Genomic DNA, 20,164 nt, shown 5'->3' with positions numbered 1-20,164 from the left:
AGAGAGCAGGTTTATTCTGATCTGTGTATTACACATTGCCGCAGGATTGTTTGGTTATGCTTTTACAATCACACTTGAGCTGCTGCAGATGAAACTACTTACAGTATTTCTTGCACAAACTCATCAGGTGGTTAAACCTGTTTCTGCAGCTTCTGCTCAACACTTAGTTTTCTAGGTGAAGTGTGTGAGTGTGTGAGTCTGAGATCGACTGTGCAGTATGCAGTGTGTGAGCACATGCAGAACTGAAACAAGAAGTGATCCAGCGCTCATTAACTGTCCCTCCTTCACACAAACACAGCAGACTGCGCGCGCTCGCGATTCATACCAGCGAGTCGACTCGCTCGAGCACTGCGATTCAATGACTCGGTTCAGCGAGAAGAGTAAGTGTTATTTAAATGATTAATTCAAACGATTTAAAGACAGCAGTAATGCACATTCACACAAGCTTCTTATAAAAAAACGAACAATGATATAAAAGAAAGGTAGCAGACTAGCACTATTAACTATTAGCATGCCTATTATTAACATGTTGGCTGTTTATAGGCTACTAATGAAGCGCATATTAAAGCCTTATTCTGCACCCCAATCAAACTTAACTACCTTACTAACTATTAATAATCAGCTAATTATTAGGAGTTTATTGAGGCAAAATTTAATTGTTGTTAATGGTTTGCTAATAGCGAGAATTGGACCTTAAAGTAAAGTATGACCAAAATATCTACTAAATAGTAGGCTAATAATAATAATAATAATAAGTTTATCTCGGCAGGCTATAAAAGTAAAAGAATATGCCTGCAATATAATATTTTGCATATGTATTACTTTTTTTGTTATTTATAGAATAATTTAGCCTAGTATTCATCTCTGTTTGATTGCGTCTTAAATTGATTTCTCCTTACATTTCTGTCATATGCAAATAAACTGATAGTCACCACTGATAAGCTGCTACTAAATGTATTGTAGAAACCCAAATTTCTGCTATACAAATAAACTTGAATTTAATCGAATTTAATTTATTTATGAGGTGAATGCAGGTATTGGCACACTTTTGCCATTGAAATGAGTGTGGTATTTAGTGTACTCTATTCCAGCTGATGCTGTCACTTGTGTTCTAGATGTTCTTCCTAAAGTGTGTCGAGATGGACTTCGCACAGTGATTCAGTCGCAGCTGAATCGGTTCACATGAATCCTGCAGGGATCCGGACGAAGTCGCGGTGTCTCAGTCTCTCGTGTGTTCGCGGGGGTCGGTGTGTGTGTGAGTGTGTGTGTTCTCTGTAGTGAAGCAGATCTCCCGTGGATCTGACCCGGCTCTGGAGCTCGGGATGACCCATCGGCTGGAGGGTGAGTGAGTGACACGCTTCTGCTCTCTGGACCAAACGAGCTGCTGATTTCGCAACTCATTTCTTTATTTGCGTTGAAATGGCTGCTCCTGAGACAAATGACTTGTTGTTCTATTGTTTTCATGTCCATATTGGAGGGAAATACGCACAGAGGGTCATTAAACTGAACCTGTTGTGTGAAATCACTTTTCTCCGTTCTGGTATTTACTCTGGATCACTATCTGTGTCAGATGCTGCTAAACCAAGCGAAAACTGAAGATATGACACAGGGCACGAGACAGACATGATCTACTGTATTTAAAACAACAAACAATCGGTTAAAAACGATGTGATTAATAATCATTCTGCAAATCTCGCAATCTTAGGAATCTTAAATCAAGTTAGATTTTCTTCAGATCATGCATATTAAAAATTAAAATATTAAAAATATTTTGTTAGAAAAACAACCCAAATGCATAATGCATTCACTTTCATTTTATTATTTTAAACTTTCTTATAATTCAGTAGAGGGAATGCGTATAATGTTGATATTGGAAGAATTATAAAGTATTTAATTGTGTGCTGATCTCTGATAATAAAGTTTGTCTGTGGAGTATATCTGGGTTAATAATGTAGGTGAATTGTTTTCTCGTAGAGCGCAGACCTGCTGATTCTTGACATCATGACGGAGTTCAGTAACCTGACGTCGCTCATGAATAACGTGAGCGAGTTCTCCAATAACACGGCGAGCTGCCCGTTAACCAAGACTGGCTTTCAGTTTTACTATCTCCCCATCGTCTACATCATGGTCTTCCTCACAGGCTTCATCGGAAACAGTTTGGCCATATGGATGTTCGTGTGCCACATGAGGCCGTGGAGCAGCATCTCCGTCTACATGTTCAACCTGGCGCTGGCCGACTTCTGCTACGTGCTCTCGCTGCCGTTCCTCATCTTCTACTACTTCAACAAAACCGACTGGATATTTGGAGACGTCCTATGCAGACTCCAGAGGTTCATCTTCCATGTGAATCTCTACGGAAGCATCCTGTTCCTCACGTGCATCAGCATGCACAGATACTCCGGCGTCGTGCATCCGCTCAAGTCGCTCGGGAGGCTGAAAAAGAAGAACGCCGTTCGCACCGTGGCGCTCGTCTGGTTCATAGTGGTGGTGGGCATCTCTCCCATCCTCTACTACTCCCGAACCGGCCCTAAGAAGGAGTTAACCACGTGCTACGACACCACGACCGAAGACGAGCTGCCGGGATACTTCATCTACAGCATGTGCATGACGGTGTTCGGCTTCTGCATCCCGTTCATCATCATCTTCAGCTGCTACGGCGGCATCGTCAAAGCCCTGATCTGCAACGACATGGACAACGCTCCGCTGAGGAGGAAGTCCATATACCTGGTCATCATCGTGCTCACGGTGTTCGCCGTGTCCTACCTGCCCTTCCACGTGATGAAGAACCTGAACATGCGAGCGAGACTGTACTTCCAGAGCCCGGACATGTGTGTCTTTAACGACCGTGTGTATGCCACGTACCAGGTGACCCGCGGCCTGGCCAGCCTCAACAGCTGCGTCGACCCGGTCCTGTACCTTCTTGCCGGAGACACGTTCAGACGCAGGCTGTCCAGAGCCACCAAGAAGTCCACCAGGAAGGGAGATCACCCGGTGCAGTCCAAGAGCGAGGAGACGGCGCTCAACAGCCAGCCGGAGTGTGTCCAGAACGGGGACGACCGGGACTGACCTTCTCTTAGACTGATGCTTTAAAGATGAGTGTTACTCCTCCTGTGTTGCTCTGAATGTTTTCATCGACTGATCCTTCACTGATCAGCGTGTAACAGTCTGAATATAAGAAGCGCTGAAGACGCTGGGATCTGTTCTCACTCAGTAGTTAAGATGCACTATACTGTAGATATTGAGTGGTTATTATTTCTCTACCTGTATGTTTAAAGCATCCGAGATGTGTTTGTGAACCGATGTGTGTTCTGCGTTTACTGTAAATACGTGTGATTAATATCCGCCTGTGAATGATGAAGACACTCTCATAGCCATGTTTTAAACAGTCGATGAATACTGTAATGTATGACTCTTTAACGATCTGTAGTATTTAAAGCTAAAACAAATACAGAGACCTAAATGAAAAGTACATTAACCGCTCTTTATTATCAGGTCTACCAAAAGATAGTGAGTTAGTGAATAGTATTGTATGTATATTATATATGTATTGTATCTTCTCATTGTTATAGCTGGATCATTTAGTTAAAAGCATTTAAAATGCAACATGACTCAAGTAATTGAAGTGGTTTACTGTATGTTTCATGATGTTGAATGCACTTATCTGCTGAAGTGCTGTAGATGACTATCCTTCAGTCTGCTTTCTCACTCCATTACTCTGTCTACTGTCCTGTCTGTCTTTAGTCTCTTCACACCCGTCTAGTTCAAGCCCTTAGATATCAGACTGAAAGAACAAGACGGGACGAGGAACGAGCGAGGAGTAAATAAAGCTGCACTTTCTTTTCCTCGCAGACTTCTCCTAGCGACTCTTTGTGAGGCGAGCGAAAGCAGTGTGTTTAGTGATGGCAAGAAGCATCGCATTGTCTGATTATTGGGATGTGTTCAGATCTGTATGACTGTGAGCTCTCTTTTCTGAGGGTTCAAGGGTCTTAATTGAGCAAATCTAACTTAAATGCCATTTTGGTTTGCCTTCATCATTTCTGTTCTGATGGATGGTCGAGTCATGCCTTCTGTTTATCTAGCGCTGTGTACTTAGAAAGAGTGATGGAAGGCTAACGTGAATTAGATCAGTCAAGCATAATCAACATTGTGCCAGCCGACTATAATGAGCCACCTGTGTCATTGGGTTTCTTGTAAAGGTGTGTGAGTCTGTATTCAGTGCGTCTATGAATGGATTAATACGGCAGTCAGTCCGCGTGCTCCTGCATGCTCATGTTTGCAGCGCAGGAAGGAAGAGACTCCGTCAGGCCTGCCGAGACACGAAAACCCTGCTCCGCCTCCGTCTCCTGTCACAGCATTCAGAGGAGACGGGTGGAGAACGAGAGGAGGAGCTGTGTTCACTGTACACACACACACACACACACACACACTGTTCACTGAACACTCGAACTGCTGGGGAATGTTACTTTTAAAAGTATTACAATTATGTTACTTAGTTACCTTTTATGGAAAGTAATATGATACGTTACTTTTGCACTTCTTTTTAAATCTGGACAGGGCTTGCTTGTTTGTTTTCAATATCTGTGACCACAGTCACATAATAAAAATAATTATTATTTCCATTGATGTATGGAATACGTCATATTTGACAGAGACACAGCTATTTGAACATCTGGAATCTGAGAGAGCAAACAATTATAATAATTCTAATAAATGCATATGACTAATCAAAAATTACTTTTTGATGTATTTACGGCAGGACATTTTCCAAATATCTCCATGGAACATGGTCTTTACTTAATCTTAATCTTTACTTACTTATCGTTGGTTATTGCTACAAATATACGTCTGTGATACTGATGTCTGCTTCTGTGCTGCAGGGACACTGATGTAAATTTCTATTTTTGGCAGATGTCAAAGCCCTTTCACAGCAAAGGAGAAATGAGTACGCCTGAGGCTTGCTGGGAAATAGAAAACGCAATCATTTTAAGTTCAACTTACTAAAATTTTGAATTTACAGAACTTATTTAAATTAAGTCCAATGAACTTTCATTATCATTTGAGTGCAGTCAACTAATGTCATTTGATTAATTTCACTGTTCGGTTTTACAGTGTGTTTATGGTTTAAAAAGTGTATTTCACTCAAAATTGAAAATTCTAAAGTTTTTTAAAAAAAAGAATGTAGGTAATCAAACAAACAGTGCATGGTATAGACACTGACTTCCATAATATGAAACAAACTACAGCAAACTAGCTTTGAATGCATAAGATCCCACCCTCTCTGCAAATTACTCTCCAAAGACACAACTCCTCCAAACACATATAAAACAATCCCAGAATTTAATTTTTTAAAGTCAGCTGTCCCTTCTATGCTTTTCATGCTGTTTTACGTCCAGTCAAACCTGAATTCTAACATATTGGGTATTTAGCTGGCACTTTTAAAGAAAAGCGACTTACATTTTGATGCTTGATTACACAAGATGCTGTAAATGTAATATCTTCTCTTATTAGCTTTGTGCTGCTGCTTTCAGCCACAGACTGAATGCTGACTATGAGAATGATAAAGTATGGACAATAAAAGGGTCACTTAACGCTCGGAGAAGAAAACTGAAAAAAAATGCTATCTTGTCCTGAAAGCGTTTTTCAGACACATTACCCTGTTATCCAGCCATCATCAGCTGTATTAGAAGACAAATTCATTTCTAATCCTATTTCTACAGCAATTCTCTAGATCAATAGTAGACTATATGCATCGTGCCGCACAAAGCAAGACGACTATTCAGATTATTTAGAGCCCCCTGTCCGGCTGAAACTGATGATTGGTCAGCTCAGGCTTCACACAGAAAGATTATGTGATTAATAACCTGAGGAGGTTTTCTGTGTTCACACAGTCAGCATTTGGACTTAATAATCATATTAAATAACATGTGAAACACTATAGATTATAGTCAAAACCGTACAGGCTAGACCTAGAAGAAACTTTGAACGAGTCATTTCTCTTTCTGTTTTCTCGATAGCCATGAACACATCCTGCTGTAACTACAGGGATAGAGACGAAAGCTGTTCCTGCCATCACTTATTGTGCTGCTCTATCCACTCTATTTTAACCCAAGAGAGGCCTGTAACTTGACTGTGTGTCACTTTAAGGTATTTTACTTTTACAAAACCATCCATCATGCTGCTTAATATAGCACAGTTATTTCTTATCATTTTAATGTATTGTTGTCATTATAAACACACTGGTTTGTAGCGAAATTTGATTTAATGTTTATTGCACTTTGTTATTCTTCTAGTTATTTACAATCCCGATTCTTAAAAAGTTGGGACACTACAAATTTTGAGTAAAAAAGGAATAGAATAATTTAAAAATCTCATAAACATATATTTTATTCACAATAGAATATAGATAACACATCAAATGTTGAAAGTGAGACATTTTGTAATGTCATACCAAATATTGGCTATTTTGGATTTCATGAGAGCTACACATTCCAAAAAAGTTGAGACAATAAGAGGCCGGAAAAGTTAAATGTACATATAAGGAACAGCTGGAGGACCAATTTGCAACTTATTAGGTAAATTGGGAACATGACTGGGTATAAAAAGCCATGTCATCTGGACTAAACAGGACAAGGACATCCCAAGTTGTTATCAGCGCTCAGTTCAGAAGCATCTCTGATGGTATGGGGTTGCATGAGTGTGTGTGTCATGGGCAGCTTACACATCTGGAAAGATGAGCACCATCAATGTTGAAAGATATATCCAAGTTCTAGAACATAATAACAATGTTTCGAGGACATGGAAACAAACACAACTCTTCTTCTTCTCCTTGGGAACGCAACAAGACCACGCCCCCTTTTTTGTGCATTCATGTGGGCGGAGGTTAGTCAAAAAACTGTTCTAGTGACGTCATTAATGAAGGGACTAAAGGGATGTAGTCCAAACTGGTCAGTCGTTGTAAGAGAATTCTGTTAAATAAAATATCTCGCTTGGCATTGAACTTTGAGCTTTATAATTGTACAGATATTATTTATACTCTAACAACTACATTACACACTAACTAAAGTTTGAAACATGGGATCAGGAAGAACGGGACCTTTAAATCTTAACCATTAGACTGCGACCACAGATTGATAAGAAACAGCTGCGCTTCACAAGCCGAGCCCAGCCCTCAGCTCCTCTGAGAACACTAACACGCATGAGAGTAACCAGGAGAAAGCAGTACTTCATTTGAGATTCACTCGTGTTTCAGAAACAGGGCAATTCTGAGTATGGATCAGTATACTAGACCGTATGTCACGTCACTTAAATACAGTACCGAAATATAGTGGAATACCAAAATACTGCATTCCATTCGACACATCGCCACTGGTTACAAATGGGATATTTCCCAGTGTATTCTTCATTTAGATATGACTTTCTTTCTTTTTTCTTTTTTTTCAAGGTCATGTTTGTGATATTCTGGCAGATAATAACTGCAGCTGTTCTTCACAAGAGATCAGATCTCTGGTCGAAATGGCCAGCCGTGACCTTTAGCTCTAGAGCAGTGATCCTCAAATCTGGCTTTCCTGCAGAGTTCAGCTCCAACCCTAATCAAACAAACCTACCTGTGATTTACTAATGACCCTGAAGACACTGATGAGCAAACTCAGGTGTGTTTGATTAAGGATAGAGCTAAACTCTGCAGGAAAGTGGGTCTCGCGAGACAGATTTGAGGATCAGTGTTGTACAACAGGGGTTCCCAAACTTTTTAGCCCGCGACCCCATGATAAATGCGCTGCTGCCCCCCCCCCCCCCCGCCCAAAAAAAAACACCTCTCGTCGCGTGAAATGTACAGCAAATCGATTTTATGCTCAGTCTCAAAGCACACGAAGTTATATTTTATTGTTCTGCGTGCAAAATCAGTCTTACAATTCTGCATGAGCTGCTCGATATCCACCTGTTCTCTCTCGGAAAGTAACTGTGCAGCTATGTTGGGTTGAACTCGTTCATTATTCTGCCATCAGGAACCAGTCGAGTAAGTCTGAGCTGCTCACACGCGTGCTCACACCGCGCGCGCACACACACCGCGCGCGCGCGCACGCACACACACACACACACACACACACACACACACACACACACACACACACACACACACACACACACACACATGCTAATCCGCTAGATGTGTCACTTTATGCTTTCCATGGTGACGCGTCTTTGCTTGTCACGTGACATACCGCAGCAACAACAGAGCTGAATGAATGATCTGCTTTTGTCATTTTTCCTTTTTTATTCAAAATATTAACAAATTTGTTAGATATGGCATGAAATAGCTGATATTCCGATTGTCAAATATATGCAAGTGGAAGTGTTTTGTTGTTTAAACACCTTTATAACGATCGCGTTAGTTGAGCTGTATGCGCGATGGGCGCCGCCATCTTAGTTTGTGACGCAGACGCAGTTCAGAGAATCAGATCTGTTGGATTTACAACACGTGAATTCATCCACTTCTCCCGAAATACATAAAAGTAAGTGGCTGGTGAACTGGGAGAATAATGGAGTAAACTTTAAAGTTACTTACACAATGTGTATCTGATATGAATAAAATGTGTCTAATTATAATGAAAAAGATTATTATTGCCTCTTCCTTTGACATCAGTGTGTATTTTACAAACTCTAAATGTATTGTTTTTTCTAGTACTTATATGTCTGAAACCTAAAATAAACATTATGTGGTTGAAAACACTGAAAAGTTGTGATGACAGCTCTGAGCGCACTTGTCTCTGGCTCAGCGCCAGCCAACTCACCAGAGCACATTTGAATTTCACGTCATGCACTGACCGGTGTGGTCGTACACTCCAGGGACTAGCCTAGACTGATCACACCGGTGTGATCGTACGTGCGATGCGAAAGAGTTAAATTAATCGAAACAAAAATATATAAAGCCTATATCGAAATCATCTCGCGACCCCTGCGCCGGGTTCCCGCGACCCACCGTGGGGTCGCGACCCCTACTTTGGGAACCACTGTTGTAGAGTATGAGGTGGATCTGCTTCCTGATGGAAGCGACTCGGAAAAGCCCATCGGTGCTTCCAGTGTGTGTGTGTGTGTGTGTGTGTGTGTGAGTGTGTGTGCGTGTGTGTGTGTGTCTGTGTGTGTGTGTGTGTCTGTGTGTGTGTGTGAGTTACAGAGAGAACAGTGTGGATGGGGAAAGTGTCATTCAGACACAAACTGCTGACATCATTAGACATTATCAAACCAGCTGCTGTTAGGGAGAAATGAATGAACTGTACTGTGATGAAATGTGTTCTACAGTATAAATGCCCAAGCAGATCCTTAATTAACACAAAGTATGCTTTTGGCAAGAAACAGTGCAGCGGGTCACAGAATCTCTGCCAAGATCAGTTCAGCTGTTCTCAAACAGGGACACAACTGAACAAAGAGCCGGACACTATGGGAGAAATATGTGTGTGTATTAGGACTGTCAGTTTAATGCGTTAACTAAAGTAATAAGTAAGGGAAAAATAACGCAATTTAAATATATTAACGCCGTTAACGCACTGGCCCCGCCCCCAGACCTGTACGTGATCTTATATTTCATAGTTGACTGATAACAAATATAATGCAGGGCAACAACTCCATAAAGGCTAAATAAAACACACACACACACACACACAGAGATATTTGATCTGGTTGATTACAGACTGTGCTGGACCTGGCAGTGTGATTCCCATCATCCGCAGGATTTCTGAATGAACACGCATCACTGGCATCATCTGTGGTCCATGAAGAACCTGAACATCCATGAAATCTCTCCACTGCATGAAGTTTCTATAGAAGAACAAGGTTTTACATCATTACAATGTTAATAAAATGTACTTTTAAGAACTGCTCACATAAATGGTTCATCTTGTGACATTGCCAGAATAAACTTTATATTTTTTTATGGATGTTAAAGGTTCTTCATGGAACCATCAATGGCCACAAAAACATCAAAAGTTCTTAAAAATGGTTATTAAGAGAACTGTTTCACCTTTGGCAAATCAAAGACTACATACATAGAATACATAAATAAACCTTTTTAAAGGTTTTAATGCACCGACATATTAAAAGATGCTGTTGCAAAAGCGCAGAATAAAGATATTTTGTATGATTTATTTCATAGATTAGTTTTGACACATTTATTTGTCAGGGTGAAACTGACTCTGTCTGCTCTGAATGCATCATAACAGTCTCGTCATAGTCTTCCTGGCTTTATTCAGTCAGGACTCTGAAAGTGCAATTTCTGTCTGTCAGAATTGTTGCAATTCATTATGGAATAAAAGCAGAAAACACCCTTGAAACTTGGCAGACATGTGGGTATTATGGGCTGGAGGCTGAGATGCACTCGTGTGGCATTTACAAGATCCACAAACATTTCAACAAGTGCAGACAGGTAGAGCAAGTGAGGTTTCTCACAGGGAAGCATGCTGCTAATTCAGCAAATGATCCCAAATCAATGGAAAAACTACAGCTGATGTCAGTAATCAGAGATGCAAATGCTCAAGAAAAGCGAATCAGTGTGTTAATGTTAATGTGTATCTCAGCAGAGTAAGTCGATACGGCTGAACTGAATATCTTTCTTAAATTAGACTGTGACTTTGTGTTGGAGTGATCCATGCCACTGTGTAATCCAACACCGAACTTAATGTAGAGCGTCTGTCTTCGTCTGGTCCACATTCATTCAATTACACACCTTCCTCCTTCTCTAACGGACTTCCAGTGTGTTTACAGCTCATTCTGTGATTTAGGGGATATTTCACATCAGTTGCTTTCTCAATAACACAACCCAGCTTCATGAAGCACTGTTTTGATATTACAAAGAAACAGATTATTTCCTCGTGAGTTCATCAGTTATGGACAAACTGTAACAGAAAGTTTCACTATTTTTACTGGCCAGCTAAACATTATTTTCTCAAATGTTATATTTGTTGGAAAATCAAAAACAATTAAAAACAGAAAATCCTAAAAACCTGAAAATGCAAACCATGACAATGTTCTCAATTAATGTAGGTTTTTTTTTTTTTATGTCCATAAGTTTTTTGTGTACATTTTATTTAATTTTTTTTAAGTTAAACTGAATTAAATTTAGAAAAGTCTACTTTATATGTTATTTCAGAGATTTCAAGGAAACTGAAAATATGCATGTGTGAGATTACAGTAGGTTTTCTTATTGGATCAAATATGATCATTAGTTTGTAGCGTTTCTCCTCTTCCTGAGTAAGTGTGATTACACAGAATGTGAGTCATGAGAATGTGAAAGCAGGAAACACAGAGAGAAAAATCAGAGTTCTCCAGAAATCTGTTACGACTGAAAACACCTGACTTATGCATGTCATGAAGATGCTCTGGGATCTTAACATGATCATCAGGTTTAACACAAACTCATGCAGTAAAAGAGGAACAAACTGAACACAGCAAGTCTTTCTCAAACTAATGTCATTTGTCTGAACTCAAGCTTCGCTCAGACTGTGATTAAGATCATGTAGTTTGTGAGCATCATTAGATAAGTGTGCTCTTGTGTTCAGAGACTGTATTGGGAGAGTATCGGTCATCTCCGTCACTGACCGCAGCTCTCTGCTTCTCTCTCAGCACTGCTTCACATGTTTTATTCACGTCTGTCAAATGTCAGTGTTTATTGTGGAGGGTCTCTCTGTGCAGCTGTTCGATGGTCAACAGATCCACAAGAAACGCACCTCTGTGCTGCTTGAATCACATTTAACTCTTAATTAGGTGACAAAAGACTGTCATTGTGTCAAACTGTGAGGAGTTGAACAGAGTGCAGCTGTGCAAGATTGCATTCTGCTGAACTAAAGCATGCTGGAAATTACATGCAACTCCTACACAGTCATACAAAAGCATGCATATATAATTACATCTATACTATTTGTCTTCTGACACAGTAATTTTTGACAGGACTCATCTCCTAGCTCTGCTTGCTGTCACTCAGAATAATCCCAGAATAATCACTCAATACAGCTGAAGTCTCTGCTTCACCACTAGATGGATCCACTGCTCCAGCAAACACCCTGGCGAATACACTCTTACATCCTTCTCATGATCGTTTGTTCAACAGCTTACACACATTACACACACAAAACTTTACACACACATCCAAGAATTGCACACAAAATGCAAAATACCTCTCATATCTCACAAAATAAATGAAAATTGTGACATTTGCCAAGTTTGGTAGCCCATACTCAGAACAAACTAATAATTACATCATATACATCATAATAATAAGAAAAGAATCAGCAGTGTTTGTCTGTGATGGCACATCTCTTGAGTGAGAGTGATTAAGTGAGATGTTTGAAGGTGTGAGGAGCCGGGGAAAGCCGTTTTCAGATGATCTGGACATCAATCCACAAGTGAAGTGTGACGATCAGGACTGTCTTCAGAGAGCTGTGTTTGATGGCCCTTCTGTCTCCTGTCTGGATGCTGCTTACGGCTGTTTCATCGCAGGATGATAATTAATGCTGTCTGTCCATCAGACTGATTACTAACCAGCCGCTCGCTGATTCACTATCATCACCACCACCTTCATCATCAACAACAACATCACCACCATCATCATCATCATTATATGATTAGCTGAGAGCTCATTCTGAATGTGCTTTCAAAGTGTGTCCAAACCTACTGAACCTGGACATCAAAACACCTTTGGACCCCATTGACATTAAGAGTTTGGAAAGAAGGAGGATTAAACGACGAGTGCTGGAGTGTAGTTCATTACTGAATCCTAATCACATGATGAAAAAAGTATTTAATAATGTTATCAAGTACATTACACATTTCACCATTAAGAGGACAGGACAAAATACCCTGTTGTGTTAAATATTACATTTATTCAAACTGGGTTTAGCAGTGGGTTGTAAATTGAATAGCAAATCATTCATTAAATATTTAAAAAAAAGTTACATTAAAATAACTAATTCAAAAATATTTAAAATTAAAATAAAATGTATTAATATTTTTATTTTATTTTTATAATTACATTTTTATATATATTTAATATATATATATATATATATATATATATATATATATATATATATATATATATATATATATATATATATAAAGATGAAATGTGTTTATGTAACAATGTAATCAGTTAAAAGTAGTCTGATTATGAGTATTCTGAAATGTAACATAATCTATTCAGTATTTATTTAGTAATCTGATTATGTAATCCAGATTGCTTGTAATCAGTTTCTCCTGCTGATAAGAGAGTGTACAGTTCCATTCAACTCTAGATATGTCTGACTGAAGTCCTCGGAGCTGTTGTTCAGATCCGGTCAGCGCCGTTACTCATCGATCAGGTCATTCGTGTCTGATAAAGCTAACACACCTTCAGAAACAGCATCACCTGCGCTCTCTTCCTGACACACAGGAAGTGACTCACATTTACAGCTCATACACAGATTCCTCTGACTGTCACATCCACGGAATATTCCAAAAACAGAAGTCGAAACGCTGTTCTGTTGTTACACTTTGGAAACCTTATCTTTCTTTAGCAATCTGGTAATGGTACAGTTTCATCTCACGCATTACTTCATACAGAGTCATAAACCTGACGGATTCATGGAGTTTCCTGCGGGTGTTTTCATTGACTTCTACATCATAAATACAGTGAGACTGTAAAGCTACATTTAGTTTTGAGAGAGACTATATGTAATTTATATTGTAGAACAAAACTCTTCAAATCATTTCAATCACAGATCTTGTTTTAGTTAACTAAACATGTCTATAGGAAATTCCTGAGTGAACTGATGTGAATTATTCTTCTGCTCCATTAGGTTTCCTTAAGAATCTCAACACAAATATGGAAGGCCGACAGGTGACCATAACTCCCATAATATCACAAACATATCCAAACTAAATGAATGAGCACCTCTGGCAATCCTAGGTCTGTTTTGAAACTCTCAGCAGAAATGATATAACACAGATGAGGTTACGATAAGTATGAGATGTTTCTGGTCCAAGTCGAGCGTGACTCACTGAGTTGCGACACACACTTTATCAGCTGGGTGTGGTGCACACCACAACACTAAAGGACACATCGTCCAAAAATCTCTCAGCGTTTGCTTTTGTTTTTAATTCTTTCACACAGCACACAATGAGTCACTTTAAATTTAGATGAATATAAAAGAAATATATACATGTGACAATAATAACACTGACAGTGATGTTGAACTGAACTGACACAGCGCTGATCTGAATAATGAGCCGAAACTGGAACAGTTTGAAATGGATGAATTTTACAGCATTATTATTTCCTGTTTATTCATTTGAAGCTGTCTAGTGAAAAGCAGTTTAAAAACAAACATGAGTCGAGATCAACTTTGTGTGCCTACGCCTTTAAGACACGCTCCGTTGATGACGTGAGGCGGTGACGCGCCGCGGACGGTAGGCAGATGTGTTGCCAAGTCCTCTGTTTTACTGCGGAATTGGGATGCTTTAACTCTATTACAGTGAGTTGTTTTCATTTGTAGCAATAGCCAACAATACACTGTATGGGCCAAAATTATCATTTTTTCTTTTATGCCAAATAGCTTTAGGATATTAAGTAAAGATCATGTTCCAGGATATTATAATTAGTAATATTGATTGATAACAACTTAATTTAGACAACTTTATTTTCACAATATTTCGATTTTTTATTTGTTTTTTGCTCCATCAGATTCCAGATTTTCAAATAGTTGTATCTCAGCCAAGTATTGTCCTGCTAACAAACCATAAATCAATATAAAAGAAAAGAAAATGAAGCTTTTGTATTTTTTATATACTGTATGAACCTTTAAAAATGATGATAATAATAATAATAATAATAATAATTTTAAAAAGAAAGAAAGAAATACCCTTATGACTTGTTTTGTGGTTAACAAATTATTAACAAGAACAATGTTAGGGCATTCAAATGTAAATAGCACTTAAAATAATAGGGAAACAATGTCATGTTGAAGAAACAATACCTCATGCATTTCTTGAATGTAGGAAGTATAAACAAGAAAGTCAAGTTGAGTCACCATCATTTATATAGCGATTTTTACAATGCAGACTGTGTCAAAGCAGCTTTACGGTATTAAAGTGGAAATAGTGTCGAAATAGTGTTTCTGACGAGACCAGCAGTTTAATTCTAGGCTGGAGAAGGAATAAGGAAAACTAGAATTCAAGAATTATATATATATATATATATATATATATATATATAGTAAAGTCTCCTTTGATTTTATTAGAGAGACTGGATTGATAAATAGAATATAAAACTCTGTTTCACACTCCGGAGCAGAAGGTGGCGGTAATGGGCGTTCACGTTGGTTGCCAGCCGCCGTTAAAAACCGAAAAGAAGAAATAGAACAGAAGATTAGTAACTGGGCGGGTTTTATTGTGAAAACCTGGCAACCCTGGTGAGCAGGAAGCCTGCACGCATTGCATTGATCGCTCGCGGAGCGCAGACGGAGTAATGCGCTTCTAATGCTGGGCCGCCGTCTGAAGCAAGGCCTTCCTCAGCGCGGAGCTCTCACCGAACCCCGGCCGGAACCGAGCCGAGACACGGAGGACTCATAAACAGCGCGGCCTCCGTCGGAGAGAGAGAGAGTCAGAGACACACAGAGAGAGAGAGAGAGAGAGAGAGAGACACACGCAGAGTGAGAGAGAGACACTGCCCGTCCGTTCAGAGCCATGAGAGAATACAAAGTGGTCGTGTTGGGATCCGGCGGCGTGGGAAAATCGGCGCTGACCGTGCAGTTCGTCACCGGATCCTTCATCGAGAAGTACGACCCGACGATAGAGGACTTCTACCGCAAGGAGATCGAGGTGGACTCGTCGCCGTCGGTGCTGGAGATCCTAGACACGGCGGGCACCGAGCAGTTCGCCTCTATGCGCGATCTGTACATCAAGAACGGCCAGGGCTTCATCCTCGTGTACAGTCTGGTCAACCAGCAGAGCTTCCAGGACATCAAGCCCATGCGCGACCAGATCATCCGCGTCAAGCGCTACGAGCGCGTGCCCATGATCCTGGTGGGCAACAAGGTGGATCTGGAGGGCGAGAGGGAGGTGTCTTCCGGGGAGGGCAAGGCGCTGGCGGACGACTGGAACTGTCCCTTCATGGAGACCTCGGCCAAAAACAAAGGCTCCGTGGACGAGCTGTTCGCGGAGATCGTGCGGCAGATGAACTACGCGTCGGCGCCGAGCGGAGATGACCAGTGCTGCGCGTCCTGCGCGATCCTCTGAGAACCGCGCGCGACGCCTGGGTTCTCCTGCGCGTTTGTTGCCATGGTGAGTGAGTGAGTGCGCGCGCGAGCGGAGAACGACGGAGAACAGGACAGACATCGCTTGAGAGTCGCGACCGACTTACGACTGTAACAAACTGACAGAACTATCCTTAAAGGGCCAGCTCTCCCAGAATGAAAGTTCTGTTCGACTGATGACACACCGGGTAACTTTCTGAACAAATGTGTTAACCAGCTTATGGCTGATCTTGATTCTTTTATTTTGTTACTATTTTTAACTGGTCAACTTGAAAATGTCACCACAACATCATTCAAGTAACTTGTTCTGTTTTAACCCTTTAGTCACAGAAAAGTATATTCCAAGTGTGCCGCACCTGACGTTATCAACATGATGTAAACGTTAAACAAATTACATTATTTTCTCTTCACTCTTGTCATTAGCATATTGTCAAAGTGTTTAATTTTAACATTTGGTAATCTTATTATCCAAAATTGTGATTCCTTGATTTCTTTAAAATGTAATCAAGGCATAACATTATATTCAAAATTCAAATAGCTCAACACAGTGAAGTCGCCAGCTCTACCCGTTCTCAGTGAGAAACTGCTCAGAAAGTTGCCCTCGTATCATCAGCCTCGCCATCATTTGTCCCATACCTGTACGAGGTTCTTCTGTTCAACACAAAACAAGATATTCTGAAGAATGTGGCTAACTAAACAATTGTTACTCCTCATTCGCTGCCATAGTATGAAAAAAAAGCACTATGGAAGTCCATCGGGGCCAAAAACTGTCTTCTTTTGTTTTCAAATTGAGCAACGACAGAACTTTGTTTTTTTGGTCGAACCATCGCTTTAACTGTCATCAGTATTCCTATAAGTGTCCTCCATGTCTTGCACACGACAAACGAATATTGAAACCAGTGTTTACATGACAGAATACTTGAATGTTCTGGGATTATATAAATATATAGATCTATATAGACAAAGCGACACGTTTAAATCATAGGCACTTGAGGGGCTTTTGTTGTCAGGTGCCAGGCTGTGTGGTGTTGACGAGCGCTAGTAATTAGTTGTTTTGTATTTTATTTTGGAGGTGTGTGGCAGGATTTCTGTAGTGTTGAGCGACGCGTGTCCTCGGGAGGAAGAGGAGGACTCTGGGACAGCGCATCACTCTTCAGGACTCCAGCACATCATTGATGTCAACACAAGTGTCTTGCACTCGCTACTGGAACTCAACCCCGAGAACGTGAAAAACCAAGACACGGGAGGAGTTTAAAAGGACTGTGTCTTGCTCGTGGACTTGGAAACCCTTGTTGTGAATCGTTTTGCTTTTTATTCGCTGGATTGGAACTACTTTCTCGTGCCCCACACACACACACACACACATCCGCACGAGGACTTCACTGTTTTGACGCGAGGACGTCTGCGCTTACGCGTCGAGTGCCTTCCAAAAAACTGTTCAAGAGTTTAGTGCCAACCTGCAAGGAGTCTGGGTTGATGGCAGTCCACACAGGTCTTAACTGCTCCTGATGGTTTCGGGGGTTAACGATGTTTCAGAGGCCTGTCCTCAACAGAACGTCTGATCTCTTTGTTTTGTTTTGAGTGAAAATCTTTCTGGCTTTTTTCTCCAATACACAGGTACTGAAGCCCCCAGACTCCAACCACAAACCACTGTCTGTTTGACATCAGATCTTTTGTTATTTTCTTTTTAACAAATGTGATGTACCATTGAAATTCTAATCCGACTGTACGTTTAATTTCAGACGAGCTTTTTAACAGCTGTCTGATTGTTTTAACGAGACTTTTAATACATGCATTTTTATATAAAAACAAGTGTCTGTTTGCCCTCTTTTCGTGTGATAAGCCTGTGTTAGTAGATCCCCAGGAGCTGGTGATTGTGTGTGTGTGTGTGTGTGTGTGTGTGTGTGTGATGGACGGGGTCTGCACTGTATAGATGATAAACTAGAGATGATTTAAAGACACAGGCAGCAGCTTCTTGTAAAACAGATGTTTGCTCAGGTTTAGAAATAGAACATGCCTCTCCGTGTAATTACACACGCTCCAAGTGTTCCTATACTTCCCAAATGCCTTAATGTACAGTTTTGAGGATAATACTGTGTTTTTCCTTCAAACCGCAGGAATTGTAGTAATTGGCGAGCCGCTATAGTTGTCTGGCCAGGTGGAGTTTGATATTTTTAGATGTTTTTGTCACTGATTTGTGATGCTTAAGCACTTTCTGCTGGTCTATTAAAATCAGAGTTCATGCAGAAATGATTCTACAGGTTTGGAAAGAGTGTAATGAACGCAAACTGTCCCTTTAATTCGTAGATTATTGAGAACCCAATGTACTGTCAACACATTTAAAGGGACAGTTCACCCCAGAATTATAATAGTCATCCTTTACTCTCCCTCGAGTTGTTTCAAACCTGTGAGTTTCTCTCTTCTGTTGAATGGAGAAGATGATATTTTGACGAATATGACTATATTAATCAAATATCATCTTTTGTGTTCAACAGAATAGAGAAATTCATACAGGTTTGGAACAACTTGAGAGTGTGTAAATGATGTGAAGAATGATCATTTTTTAAAATGAACTCCGTCCCTTTAATTTCCACAGACGGCCCCAGCTTTAATAACTTTATTATTGTTAACATGCTGTCGTCATCTTTAAAGCTCTTTCAAAGGGGAAGTAGATGGTTTTCTCCTTTTTCTCGATTGTGAAAGTTTCACTTCGTCAACAGTTGGCCAGAATGAGATGCCATGTTTTGTTTGTTTTCTTGACTAACAGGAAGTGCTGGTCAACTGATGCTGGTGACTCTGCGGTCACATGCTTGCTGGTCATGTGATCTGAAGCCCGTATGTTTTAAGGTGATTAAGATCAGTGTGTGACCCTGATTAGTCTCTGAGACTGCAGTGTCCTTACACAGACATGCACACACTACACTGACTGAACTCTTGTGTGTTAGATGTACAGGATGGCTGTTGCGAGAGTGTTTTGTGAACGTTAGAGGAAGTGATAGAGCACGTGTGGGTGGTGTTTCTGCATGCATGTCTCTTTTCCGCAGCATTCTTGTTATCTAGCTCTGATTTTGAGGCTTGTGCATGTTTGCCACCTTAAAGGGACAGTACACCCAAAAAATATCAATTCTCTCATCATTTTACTCACCCTCTTGTTGTTGCAAACCTGTATGATTTTCTTTGTTCTGTTGAACACAGAAGTAGATATTCGAAGAAAGTCGCAAACAAAACAATTGCTGGTAGCCATTGACTTCAATAGTATGGGGGGAAAATTCTATGGAGGTCAATGGGGACCAGAAACCACTTCATTTTTGGGTGAACTGTCACTTTAAATACTTGTCATGACTCCAACTCATTATCATAAACTCCATTTTTATTTTTTTTTATTTTTATTTGTTTTGGTAAATCAAAACTAAATAAATGAAATTAAATGTTAACTAAATGAAAGTTAAACTAAATGAAAATTAGAAACTTTAATACAGATTTGTATTTTTTATTTTAAATTTTATTTTACTTACTTTTTTTATGGTTTTTAGTTAGTTAGGGCTCTTTACTTTTCAACTGATTTGGTAAAATTTAAAAGTAAATTTGTAAAGATTTTTAATGAAAGGAGACCAGATTTAGATAAAGTTAGATAAGATTTTTCATTTTATTTTTTTAAATGAAAGATAGATTTAAAAACCCTTTTGTAAACTGTGTTTGTAGTTTATATGTTTTTATGTATTTTCCACGTGTCTTCTTGCGCTGAATGTGGCTGTGGTAGCTAATATACAAACAGTCAGACAGTCACTGGTCTTATGACAGCAGCTCTGCTATCGTAATAGTCACATGACACATTTGCTTCTGCACTGATAATCGAAACTGTTTTGTGTGTAACTGTGTAATGCACA

General features: G+C 39.9%; 2 protein-coding genes across 2 annotated transcripts; both read left to right on the top strand.

Moving 5' to 3' along the window:
- Window positions 1-1,173: 1,173 nt before the first annotated feature.
- On the top strand, window positions 1,174-3,848 carry LOC127977908 (P2Y purinoceptor 1-like). Its single transcript, XM_052583133.1, has 2 exons — window positions 1,174-1,341; window positions 1,975-3,848. The coding sequence occupies exon 2, from the start codon at window positions 2,002-2,004 to the stop codon at window positions 3,064-3,066; it is 1,065 nt and encodes a 354-aa protein (XP_052439093.1). The 5' UTR covers window positions 1,174-1,341; window positions 1,975-2,001; the 3' UTR covers window positions 3,067-3,848.
- Window positions 3,849-15,419: 11,571 nt separating this feature from the next.
- Window positions 15,420-18,089, top strand: LOC127977567 (ras-related protein Rap-2b). The gene is made up of 2 exons (XM_052582499.1): window positions 15,420-16,305; window positions 17,350-18,089. Exon 1 carries the CDS (start codon window positions 15,709-15,711, stop codon window positions 16,258-16,260), a length of 552 nt encoding a protein of 183 aa, XP_052438459.1. The 5' UTR covers window positions 15,420-15,708; the 3' UTR covers window positions 16,261-16,305; window positions 17,350-18,089.
- The last annotated feature ends 2,075 nt before the right edge of the window (window positions 18,090-20,164 follow it).

This window comes from Carassius gibelio, chromosome B18, assembly GCF_023724105.1.
Source record: "Carassius gibelio isolate Cgi1373 ecotype wild population from Czech Republic chromosome B18, carGib1.2-hapl.c, whole genome shotgun sequence".
Taxonomy (NCBI): Eukaryota; Metazoa; Chordata; class Actinopteri; order Cypriniformes; family Cyprinidae; genus Carassius; species Carassius gibelio.
The sequence above is the reverse complement of the archived record's forward strand: the minus strand, read 5'-3'. Positions and strand labels throughout refer to the sequence as shown.